Raw genomic sequence first — 12,619 nt, 5'->3', positions numbered from 1 at the left:
GCCTGAGAATTTGACCTGCAACTGAACCCAAGCTGCACCCCAGTACCAGGAAGGACCCCATGGCTTGTCTTTGCTCAGAGTCACTCCCTAGCTACTTTCCCTACCAACTGTCAAGGATCCTAGCAACAGTCGATCAAAGAGTAAGCCCAAACTTGATTTTGTAATAAAGAAACCCTAACGTGATTACATCAGTGTCTCCTCCTGGTTGGTCTTTTTGGGCTCTCGAATGAGGTACAACACTAAGGGAAGATGAACAGACATTCAGCACATCCAGGGGGAAAAGAGAAGTTGAGAGGGAGTGGTTATAGTGCTATTTGCCTGCAATTCTAGTACTGAGGAGAGTGAGGCAGGAAAATCATCACAAGCCTGAGTCTCTTCTAGGCTACAGAGTAAATTTCACATTAGCTCAAAAGTATAGCAAGACCTTATCTGAAAAAAAAAATGCGGGGTTGGGGATTTAGCTCAGTGGTAGAGCGCTTGCCTAGGAAGCGCAAGGCCCTGGGTTCAGTCCCCAGCTCCGAAAAAAAAAGAACCAAAAAAAAAAAAAATGCCAGTAAGGTAATCCCAGCACTCAGGAGGCAGAGGCAGGCAGATCTCTAAGTTCAAGGCCAGCCCAGACTACAGAGTGAGTTCCAGAACACCCAGGGCTACACAGAGGAATGCTGGGTCTTGGTTGGGGTTTCTATTGTTGTAATGAAAACACCATGATCAAGTAAGTTGGGGAAGAAAGTGTTTATTCAGCTTACACTTCCCCATTGTTGTTGTTCATCAAAGGAAGTCAGGACAGGAACTCAAACAGGGCAGGAACCTGGAGGCAGGAGCTGATGCAGAGGCCATGGAGGGGTCCTGCTTACTGGCTTGTTCTTCATGGGTTGCTCAGCCTGCTTTTTTTTTTTTTTTTTTGGTTCTTTTTTTTTTTTTTTTTTTTTCGAGCTGGGGACTGAACCCAGGGCCTTGCGCTTCTTAGGCAAGCGCTCTACCACTGGGCTAAATCCCCAACCCTCAGCCTGCTTTCTTATAGAACCCAGGACTATCAGCCCAGGGATGACAATGGGCTGGCTCCTCCCACATCAATCACTGGTTGAGAAAATGCCTTACAGCTGGATCTCATGGATCCAGAACCTCACAGCCTCCCAAGTGCTAGAATTGAAGGTTTGTGCTGCCACCATCCAGCAACTATGCATATCCTACTGGGCTTTGTAATTTAATGTGTGTGTGTGTGTGTGTGTGTGTGTGTGTCTGTGTGTCTGTCTGTGTGTCTGTGTGTCTGTGTGTCTGTGTGTCTGTGTATGTCTCTGTGTGTCTCTCCTTGGGTCTGTGTGTGTGTGTCTCTGTGTGTATATGTCTCTCTCTCTCTCTCTCTCTCTCTCTGTGACATGAGTGTCTCTCTCTGTGTGTCTCTCTCTCTGTGGTGTATGTGTGTGGTGTGTGTCTGTGTATGTCTCTGTGTGTCTTTCCTTGTGTCTGTGTGAGTGTCTCTGTGTGTATATGTGTATATATGTCTGTGTGTGTGTGTGTGTGTGTGTGTGTGTGCGCGTGGGCACCATGGTGCTCACATGGAGAAGGTTATAGACATGGTTGCACACTTCTGTAATCTCAACCTTTGTGATGACATTGAGGCAAGATTGAAAGTTAGTCCAAGGCTAGCCTGGGCTACACACAAAGATCCTGTTTTTTAAAAAGTTGAAAAGTAACAGAGAAATTTGAGAAAACCCAACTGGGTCCACTGGAGTCACAAGTGCCAAGAAAATGAGAGTCAGAAAAGAAATTACCCCAGACACACGCAGTACAGAGTTTCTCTCGGTAGCGATTTTATTTGACTCAGAGTGAGTCTCACACTCTGGCCCACCCCACTGACCCTGGGGTCATTCTTGAGCAGATCTGCTGTCCTGGGTTTCTTCATCACCTCTTCCAAGGACAGGAAAGCTATGGGTCACATCAATGCATCAGGGAGAGGTCCAGCCTCTGGATCGGGCTGGAGCTCGGCTAGGAGGGGCTGTGCCACATGCTGAGCAGGACTGGTTGCAGACTGGTGCAAGGGAGGGTTCGAGCTTAGGAACGGGCTTCGGTCAGCCTCAGAGATCCAGCTGAGGCCTCAGTAGCTGTGAATAGAAGACTTGTCCAGTTCACTGTGCTGCTCCTTCTGAGACTCCGTCACCACCTTCTGGGGATAAGGAATACAGAGGACAATCAGCACTACCCTCCCCAAAATCATCCTGTGCCCTGCCTGTCGCAGCTTACCAAAACTACAGCTTAAAATAAACGCTCTGCTCTTGTTGTTGTTGTTTGTAATGATTTATTTATTTTTGTTGTATGTACATTGGTGATTTGACTGATGTTATGTCTGTGTGAAGGTGTCCGATCCCCTGCAACAGGAGTTAAACACAATAGTGAGCTGTCGTGTGGGTGCTGGGAATTGAACCCAGGTCCTCTGGAAGAGCAGCCAGTGCTCTTAGTTCCTGAACCATCTCTCTAGCCCCTTTGTTTTGTTTTTCTGAGACGGAGTTTCTCTGTGTAGCCTTGGCTGTCCTGTAACTCACCCTGTAGACCAGGCTAGCCTCAAACTCAGAGATCTGCCTGCCTCTGCTCCCCAAGTGCTGGGACTAAAGGTGTGCACCACCACCGCCTGGCTATCCACACACCTATCTCCCTCTATGTCCCGCTCAGGCTCAGCAGGTAGAGGAACTTGTCACACAAACCTTACTGAGTTTGACTCCTAAAACTCACAGCAAAGGGAGAGAAGTGACTCTTGACAATGGCACAGGTGTGCCTACACACACACACACACACACACACACACACACACACACACACACATCTTCTACTTGAAAAATGTATCGATCCTCAGCCCCGGGGGAAAAAAAAAAGAAAAAAAAAAGAAAAGAAAAGAAAAATGTACCCTCAACACCCTAATATCTGAGCTAGGCCAGATTGAGGCTCAGAAACATTATAAAGGGTGGATTTCTGGATCAAGCGGTTCATCTCACCTCCCCATCCCGAGTCTCGATAGTCCTGATCAGAACCATCTTCCGGCTGTGGCTATCCTGGGGAGGCTCCACCTCAGGCACTGGAGAAGGCAGGAGAGAGGACAAGGCTAGGTTTGAGAGTCTGTCCTTTCAGGCTCCCACGCCAAACCTCTGAAGGCCAGGAACCTCAGTACATGAGGAGGGGTCAATCTAGGATGAGCACAGCCAGAACAGTCAGGGCAGGAGATGCAGGCTGGAAGCCAGGCATGGAGGACTCACCAGTGGTCTTTAAACTTAGGGAAGCAAAGGAATGAACGGGCACTGAGATCCTGCGGGCAAAGCCACAGTATGGTCATTCCCTTGGCCAGGCCCCAGTGCCTGCCATCCCCACCCTGTCCCAGTAGCCTCTCCACTCACCGGCTCTCTTCCCCTTCCAGTAGCTTCCTGTAGGTGGCTATCTCGATGTCCAGGGCCATCTTGACGTTGAGGAGCTCCTGGTACTCTCGCAGGTGCCTCGCCATCTCTTCCTTCAGCTGTCGAAGCTCTTCCTCCAGCCGTGCTGCGCCTGCTTGGTACCCTCCAGCCTCTAGGGCGAACTGCTCCTCCAGCTCCCGCAGCTGTCTGAGCAGTGCCTCGTTCTGGTGTAGGGGAAGAAGATGGAGGCAGTCCGAAGGGTTTTCAGAATCCACCCACTGCCCCCAGATAGCCTCTTAGTGCTCACCGTGCCACGAAGCCCGTCCACTTCGCACGTCAGACTCTGGATCTGACGTCGGGACTCGTTCATCTCCTGCTTGGCCTGACGTAGGGCCTCATGGTTGCGGTTGGCAGCGTCGGACAGGTCAGCGTACTGCTCAGTGGCAGACAAGCCCGGCTGGGATGCGCGCCGCCATTCCCAGTGCCCTCCCTCCCGAACCCCCCCCCAGGATCCTCCCCTGCTCTCGCACTTTCGACTTATACCACTCCTCTGCCTCCTGCAGATTCTTCGCTGCGATGTTCTCATACTGTGCACGGATGTCCCTCAGCGCCGCGGTCAGCTCTGGCTTCACTGTCGCCTCTACCTCCACCTGCTGCACCTGCTGGCTCTCCACGCTCACCTGCAGGTCTCGAAGCTCCTGCGGGACAGGAAAAGTAGAGATTGTGGATAGAAAAAAAAAGGGGGGCACATGCATGAACAGAAGGGGGCGCTAGGGAGTGCACCCCGCCCTGCATTCTGAGACCTGAGCCCAGGCTGCCCTTAAGCCAGTTGTCAGGTTCAGGGTGTAGCTACCCCTCTCGACAACAGGTGGCGCATGGGTGGGAATCAAAAACACCTGTAAAGGGTGGGGCTGTCCTCACGACGCATCCCTGTTGTCTCCGCAGCTTCTGCGAGGTCTCTCCCAAGCCTTCCCAGACACCCCAACCACCCACCTCTTCGTGTAGCTTCTTGAGGAACTCAATTTCGTCCATCAGAGATTCGATTTTGCGCTCTAGTTCTAGGCGGGACAGCGTGGCGTCGTCCACGTCCTTCGTAAGTGGGAATGGGGGGTTCAAGAGAAAGGAGGGCTCTTCAGGCAAAGGAAAGGCCAGGTCTTCCCTGTCTGCCTCAGAAGCACAGAATTGACCCCCCAACCCACCGATGCCACCCTGGAGACGCAGCTGGGGTGCAGCTAGGGTGTTGGGACTCGACGGCGTGACCCCTCACTCACCTTACGGAAGAGCACCAGGTTGTGCTCCGCATCCTCCCGCTTGCGAGTTTCTTCTTCTAACCTGATAGGCAGAGTGGGAAGACACTGAGCTGCGGGGTGACCTCCCAGACCTCGTGCTACATCCAGCACCCCGCCCCCATCTACTTCTGCAGCTGTCGTGGATCTAAAGCGAGGGATTCGGCCTTCCCGTCTAACGGATTGGGACAGAGAAGGGTGTCAGTCCCCTTAATGTCTGGTCACTTCCCCTAGGCTCTCGGAGCAAAGTGCTGGGAGAGGGCCCGCTAGGATGCTGCAGGCTCGGGCTGGGGTTGGCCAGCCCGGCCACGCCCTAGGGTTGTTAGATCCCGAGGGGGAAGGCAGGGGGGGCAGAGGGAGCGTCTGGCAGGCCCGGTCCTGCCCTCTGACCTCTGCTTGAGCGCCGCCAGGTCCTCCGCCAGCCCGTCGCGCTCCACCTGCACCCGGTCGCGCTCCCGGCCCAGCAGCTCCAGTTCGCGCCGCAGCTCGCGCAGCTCCTGCTGGCACAGCTGGTCGGCGCGCGCCGGCTCCTGGCCCCGCGCCTGGCTCAGCTCCCCGCGTAGGGCTGCGTTCTGCTGCTCCAGGAAGCGCACCTTCTCGATGAAGTTGGCGAAGCGGTCGTTGAGCTCCTGTAGCTCTTGCTTCTCGTTGCTCCGAGTGGCCAGGAACTCCTGGTTGAGGGCCTCGGCCATGGAGAAGTCGAGGCGCTCCGAGGGCAAGCGCAGGGCCGCCGCTCGAGGGGCACGGAAGCTGCCCAGCCGCGCTGAGGAGCTCGGGGACCCGGAGCCCAGCAGGCGGCTGCTGGAGAAGCGAGAGCTGGACGAGTAGGAGAAAGCCCCGGGGGACAGTGAGGGCGGTGGCCCGAAGGTCCGGCGGTATGAGGTGGAGCTGATGCTGGACCGGAGGCCCGACGAGTGATGGCTCATGCTGGCGGAAGATGGCATTCAGCGCTTGGCAGAACTAGGCCGGGCGGGAAGGAGCTGCAGACCGATGCGGGGCGGCTTTATAGCCCTGCGGTATCGGGGGGGGGGGCTGCTGGGGGGGCACGACAGCTCCTCCCACTGGCCTGACTTCAGCCTTGGGCTGTGTGGGGAGGGGGATGCCCCACCCTGCAGAGCAGCGACACCACCCTTCCCTCTCCTGGTTGCTGGCGCCCTGCCTGCTTGATTCCCCCTTGTTGGCTGAGATCCGGGATGTAATGGCAGGATGGAGATGGGCTAAGGATCCTAGCTTTTGAGCATGAACCCAACTCAGGAGCCTAGGGCGGGAGGACATGGCTTGACCTGGGGTGCCCCCTCAGAAGAGGAGGTAAAAATTAGGGAATAGAAGAACCTTTGGGCAATGAGAAGTGGGGTAGGTGGAGGGAGAGCTAACCTGGCCTAAGCCAGGGTATTTGCGCCCCCTCCTGTCTCCTGAAACTGGGGTTCTTCATTCACCTGTTGTCAGCTGCCCCCCCCATCATTGGCCGTAACCGAGGGCTGAAGCAGAGGGGGCTGGGAAAGGGCTTATCTCTGGCTACTCCCCAGGGCACAGTAAAGGGCTGGTGATTGGCGCCGGCTCTGCGGCTAATGGACTGACTGACCAGCTCCCCTCCCCCTGCCCTTGGCCTAGCAGAAGTTGCATGCAGATGTTTCCACCTTAAAGGCACAGCCCCCGCCCTCAAACTTGGATTTAACAAGTGCTCCAACAAGAGTGGGCACCCCTTGGGGGGGGGGAGTGAGGGTGTCCGGGACTCTGAGGGTCTGTGCCATGCCAGTGGCTAAACAGGGTGGGCCTGTGGTACACTTTTGGCTTTTATTGGATCCGCTCCCCCACCTCAGCATCTGCCGATCAGTCACAGGTCTTACGGGAACCAGAGAAATTCCTGAAGTAGGAAGGGGAGGGGTTTGAGGGGTGGCAGCTGCCAGGGCTGAAAAGACGCGTAGACTAGTAGGCACCAGTCTCCGGTACCGAGGAGGTGCAGGTACCGCGAGGCATGGTGCAGATAAAGGGAGAGAGATGGGAAAGAAGATGCCCGCCCACTACTGCCTGTTAGAGAGAGAGAAAAGTGTTCACACAGGTCCTCGGAAAGATTGCCCGCTACTCACTGAGCCAGCTTGTAGGTCTGCAAATATGGATGTGTCTGCCCCACCGCCTGTGTGCACACACATCACAGGGATATACAACTACACCCCTTAACAGCGCCCTCATCCCTGGTTAGCAGAAAGGCTGGTGTCTGGCCTTTGTATGTCACACAACTTCCAGAATGCAGACACAGGCAATCCAGGAGTGGACAGAGGCCATTTGGATGCTCTGTGGGAGAAAGGATGCTGAGGCCCTTTGGGTTTGCTGGGAGCCATGTGCCTGCTGCCACTGGGGACTCTGGGACTCTCAAACGAGATGGGTCTACCTCAGGTGGGTCCTGAGAACCAGACGGTGTAAAAGAAGCAGGTTTGGGGTTCTAGGCTAGATGCTTGACTGGTATATGGATGGCTCCCTGCTGCCCAGGTCCTTCATACTGCAGAGCAGAGAACTCCTGCATCTTCTGTGTGTCCTCAGAGATGGGCCAGAGCCAACGCCCAGTGCTGGCTTACAGCCCTAGCCTTCCTCTCCTCTCCAGGCCCCTCCTTCCTTCCGGGCTATTAGTCTCTCCCAGATCAGCTGCCAGGTCCTGCTCCTTGATGGATCTAGTCTGGTTGCTAGGGGGATGAGAAAAGGGGGGTCGGGAAAGGGGGAACAAGGCAAATAAACCAGAGCCTGCCACACCCCAACCCCTGGAGTGGAGAGGGGTACCGTACCATCCCGTCTGGGCTGGGGTAAGGGGCTGATAGGTCAGAGATGAGCTTGTAGAAGCCTGAGTGCCTTGGCGCTTTCTGCAGCAGACCAGGGCTCTGGGCAACTGCTGCCTTTGATCTGGGGCTCCACCCAGTCCAGCTCCAAGAGCAAATGATGGGCCCAGGAGACAAGGCAAGCAGAGGACCAGCAGGAACCTTGCACAGGGAGCTGGCGGCAGAGCTGTGCCTTTGAGACAGCTGCGGTAGGGGCTGGGCAGAGCAGGGGAGGTTCTGAGCCCAGAGAGACAGAAATGAAGTTTCTGTCTCCATCTGCCCCTTTTGCTTAAGGCCCTAGATCACTACCAGGAGGCCTTAGAAGAGAGGGGGCCAGAAAGCTAGGAGGGCTCTGTTAGTGTGGACTGAGGAAGGCCAGCCTGTGAGAGGGGTACAGCAAGGCAAAGGCAGAGAAGGTTTCATTCCTAGTGGGGAGGAGCCAGGCTGGGAGCTCTTGGAGGAGAAAGAGGAGAAAACGTCACAGGTAAGATTTCTGTAGCTGCCGCCCTTCCCCAACAACGTCCTAGGGAACGGCCCTCATCGCTGGCCTTCTTTTCCTGTCAGCAAAGCAATGGAGAAGGAAACCAGTGGTTCTTAACCTTCCTAACACTATAATCCTTTAACACAGTTCCTCCTGTTGTGCTGACCCCCAGCCATAAACGTACCTCACTGCTACTTCATAGATGTGATTTTGCTACTGTGAGGGATGGAAATGTAAATATCTGATATGCAACCACTGAACTAAAGGAGTAAATCTATGCACATGCTTAACACATACATGGTAAAGGATGAAAAAGCAATCTGGTCTTGTTGGGGTTTCGTTTTGTTTTGTTTGTTGGTTTTGCTACGCTCACGTTGTCGACCTCCAGTGGCTGAGCATAGCGCTGGACCCCAGGTAGAAGGACCCACGACCACTTAGCTGATGGCTGGAGGGGAAGGTGGGCTTGTCTTTCCTTAGTGTGCTGGGACTCAGGACGTGGCTGTTCAATGTAATGAGGAGTATGCTTTGGGCTTTCTCGATGAGTGTCTTAGTCAGGGTTCCTCTTCCTGCACAAACGTCATGACCAAGAAGCAGGTTGGGGAGGAAAGGGTTTATTCAGCTTACACTTCCACATTGCTGTTCATCACCAAAGGAAGTCAGGACTGGAACTCAAGCAGGTCAGGAAGCAGGAGCTGATGCAGAGGCCATGGAGGGATGTTACTCACTGGCTTGCTTCCCCTGGCTTGCTCAGCTTGCTCTCTTATAGAACCCAAGACCACCAGCCCAGGGATGGCACCACCCACAATGGGCTGGGCCCTCCCACCCTTGATCACTAATTGAGAAAATGCCTTACAGCTGGGTCTCATGGAGGCATTTCCTCAAGGGAGGCTCCTTTCTCTGTGGTAACTGCAGCTTGTGTCAGGTTGACACACAACACCAGCCAGTACAAAGGGTCTGTCCAGTTTTCTTTAACCAGGAATGCTAACAGCCGTGCCTATGTCATATCATTAGGAGAAGCTGATGAGTTATAAGATATTAGGCACTTGGTGCTTGGCCAGTGCTGTTCTCCCTCCTGCTCCCAGTTGCCCTGCAGGTTTACAGAGAAATAGCTGTGGGGGGGGGCAAGAACTGCAAAAAAGGTGAGTGTTGACCTGTGGGTCACCAGCAAGGGAACCAGTCAGTTATGTACTGGGGACCCAACACTGGGTTCAGAGAGGTAGTGTGCAGGCTCGTGAGGATGGGAAGAAGGGAGTGAAAGGTTCTACAGCTGGACTGTGGAGAGGCAGAGGAGGGGGTGGCCTGCGAGGAGAGAGTGTAATACACGGGGCTGAGGATTGGGAGCTCAGTCTTTATGGATGGCAAGATTCCCAAGATATTTCGGAGGATGTGGGTAGCTGAGGCTAAAGTGGTGTAGAGGGAGTTGTCCTGGCAGACAAGGTCAGCCGCCAGCCTGAATTCTCAACCACTGCATGACCCAAAGTGAACCACTGTCTTCTGAGATTCCCGGAACAGAGCTGGTGACAGTCTCCTGTGAGGCTCACAGTAGGTGCTCGACAAATGCTACTCACAGTGGGTGCTCAACAAACGCTACTCACAGTAGGTGCTCGACAAATGCTACTCACAGTGGGTGCTCAACAAACGCTACTCACAGTGGGTGCTCGACAAATGCTACTCACAGTGGGTGCTCGACAAATGCTACTCACAGTGGGTTCTCGACTCGACACAAATGCTACTCACAGTAGGTGCTCGACAAATGCTACTCACAGTGGGTGCTCAACAAATGCTACTCATAGTGGGTGCTCAACAAATGCTACTCATAGTGGGTGCTCAACAAACGCTACTCACAGTGGGTGCTCAACAAATGCTACTCACAGTGGGTGCTCGACAAATGCTACTCACAGTGGGTGCTCAACAACAAGGTCATTTACCTCTGCCGTATGGCACATGGATTCCTTGTAACCAAGTATTAGCTGGAGGCCCTTCGGGTCCAGGTTCAGGATTGGGGCACACCTTCATTCCATGTCCCCAAGGTAGGCCAGTGTCCTTAATATTTCTTTTCTAGTCAGGCCCTGTGGCTCACATCTAAGGTCCCAGCTTCGGCTGCTGAGGGAGGAGAGCTCAGGAGTTCAACTTAGTCCACTTAGAAATGTGGTTACCCTCCCCCATGCTTCCTGTCTCCAAGACCCTAAGTGCCTGCTTCCCTTTACCCTTGGATCACTGTGCCATCGACTGTCATGAAGTCCCTTGGCTCCATGGGCTCCTCCTTCCCCCATCACTTAGGTAGGACCTAAGCTCAGACGGACACAGACGCTGCAGTTGCAGAAGGAGCCTTCTCTGAACTGGTGGGCACAGGAGGGCCTTACAGGGTTCTCATGGCGTTCTAGGCTCCGGTATCTGGAACCAAGGACACCTCTAGTAGAAGTGGGGTCTGGAGAGATGGCTCAGTGGTTAAGAGCACCGACTGCTCTTCAAAGTTCAAATCCCAGCAACCACACGGTGCCTCACAACCATCTGTAAATGGGATCTGATGCCCTCTTCTGGTGTGTCTGAAGACAGCTACAGTGCATTTAAATATATATTAAAAAAATCTTATAAAAAGAAAAAAAGAAGTGTGTCTGGGATCCACTTTTCAAGGGAGAGTCAGAGAACAGGGATCCCAGCTACAGAGTTGCTCCAGGAGCAGAATTCTTCCTTCAGTATCTGTTGTGGAGTTCCGCCTCTCCAGTTAGGGGATACCCTGACTCATCTTTACCACCTACTGTGTCTCAGTGTGCTTTATTAGTACTAACATTCGGTATTTTTCAAGCACTGCGACAAGCATTTGACACTTTGAGTCACTTCCTAGTATCACCGCATTACTGCTGCTGTTGCTTAATTTACAAAATCAAATGTACGTGGGTTGGGGTTGGGGTTGGGGTTGGGGGCAGGGTGATGCTGAAGAGATGGCTTGGCAGTTAAGAGCACTGGCTATTCTTCTGGAGGAAGTGGGTTCTAGTCCCAGCTCCACACGAGTGGCTCACATCCCTTTGTAACTCTAGTTCCAGGGGATCTGACGCCCTCTTCTGGCTTTTGTGAGTACTGCATGCGTGTCGTCCGCAGATAATACATGCTGGCAAAAAGCGCTAACACACAAAGTAAAAATAAATGTAAAAATCTTTTTTAAAAAAGGGGGGGCTGGAGAGATGGCTCAGCAATTAAGAGCACTGACTGCTCTTCCAGAGGTCCTGAGTCCAATTCCCAGCAACCACATGATGGCTCACAATCTTGAACTCAGCAAACACATGGTGGCTCACAACCATCTGTAATGGGATTCGATGCCCTCTTCTGATGTGTCTGACAACAGTGACAGTGTACCTACATACGTGAAATAAATAAATAAATGTCTTTAAAAACAACCTGCAAAAAAAAAAAACATTAAATAAAATGAAGATAAACGGTTGAAGCCACTTGCTCCAAGTCACACAGTGGATTAGAGCTGACGCCTCCTCCCCAAGACCCTCTCTTCTCTTTTTTTTTTTTTTTTTTTTTTGGTTCTTTTTTTCGGAGCTGGGGACCGAACCCAGGGCCTTGCGCTTCCTAGGCAAGTGCTCTACCACTGAGCTAAATCCCCAACCCCGACCCTCTCTTCTCTTACGGAGAGCAGATGTCAGCTTTTGCCCTGGTGTCTGGGTTATCTAGCTTCAAACCTAGGCCAACAAAATGCCTATGAGGTAGTTGAACTTCTGTTTCCATCTTTCCTTTCCTCTCCGACCTATTTTTTCGGTTGTTCTGAAAGATAAAGGTGTTGCTGCCACCTACTGGTCAGGAGCCAGAATGGCACATCTACAATCTGTTGTGTGCTGGTTTGAGGGGCTGACTTGAGTCGATGCTTCAAAAATATTCGGCGTGCTCCTTTGCTGGTGGGGAGATAGTTCTTTTTTTCTTTTTTTCGGAGCTGGGGACCACTACCACTGAGCTAAATCCCCAACCCCCGGGGAGATAGTTTTGTGCACTGTGTATTCAGACACTGGCTACTGAGCGCAGAGATCTGCTTGCAGCCTGGACGCTGACATTGCCGAGCTCTCCTGCCTCAGTGTAAAAATTGTTTTCCATCATCTCTGTTTGGCTCGTAAAGATCTGAGGCAGGACTTCTGATCCCAGAAGAGGGGGCTCTGGTGGGGTGAGGAGAAGAGTTCCCATGAGGGAGTCGAGGAGGAGCAGCCAGAGCAAGACTAAGATGGCAGGTAATGCCCTGTGGTGGGACATGGGCCGGGTCAGCATAGTCGGGTTAGAACAGCTCAGTATCTATCCAGTTACAGTGCAAGAAACTGATTAATAAAATACCAGGTCTTGGGGTCATTATTCCACAGCAAGGGTAGGCGTAGAAAAGTCCTTTACTTTTACACTGGTTTGAGTCCTGGCTCCATTCACCACCACCACCACCACCACCCCACCCCCAGGCTCTGGCAGCTTCTTATTGTCCCAGAACCCAGGGCAGGGCAGTTGTGGTGAAGCATGACCCCAGCAGCTGGGCAATGAGTTCCAGGCAAGTCTGCTCTACATAGCAAGTTCCAGAATTCTGGGCCAGTCAAGTCTACATAGTTACATAGTGAAACCTTTTCTTTTTTTTTTTTTTTTTTTCTTTTTTTTTTTTTTCGGAGCTGGGGCCCAAACCCAGGGCCTTTT

At 53.0% G+C, this 12,619-nt stretch overlaps 1 protein-coding gene across 1 annotated transcript; it reads right to left on the bottom strand.

The window, feature by feature from the left end:
- Window positions 1–1,787: 1,787 nt before the first annotated feature.
- Prph (peripherin) lies at window positions 1,788–5,649 on the bottom strand. The gene is given in 9 exon segments (XM_032886157.1): window positions 1,788–2,164; window positions 2,988–3,067; window positions 3,246–3,295; window positions 3,384–3,604; window positions 3,688–3,900; window positions 3,902–4,078; window positions 4,374–4,469; window positions 4,652–4,712; window positions 5,057–5,649. Coding segments are annotated over 9 exon segments (1,521 nt in total). The 5' UTR covers window positions 5,611–5,649; the 3' UTR covers window positions 1,788–2,095.
- Window positions 5,650–12,619: the final 6,970 nt, after the last annotated feature.

This window comes from Rattus rattus, chromosome 1 (assembly GCF_011064425.1).
Source record: "Rattus rattus isolate New Zealand chromosome 1, Rrattus_CSIRO_v1, whole genome shotgun sequence".
NCBI classification, from domain to species: Eukaryota; Metazoa; Chordata; class Mammalia; order Rodentia; family Muridae; genus Rattus; species Rattus rattus.
The sequence above is the reverse complement of the archived record's forward strand: the minus strand, read 5'-3'. Positions and strand labels throughout refer to the sequence as shown.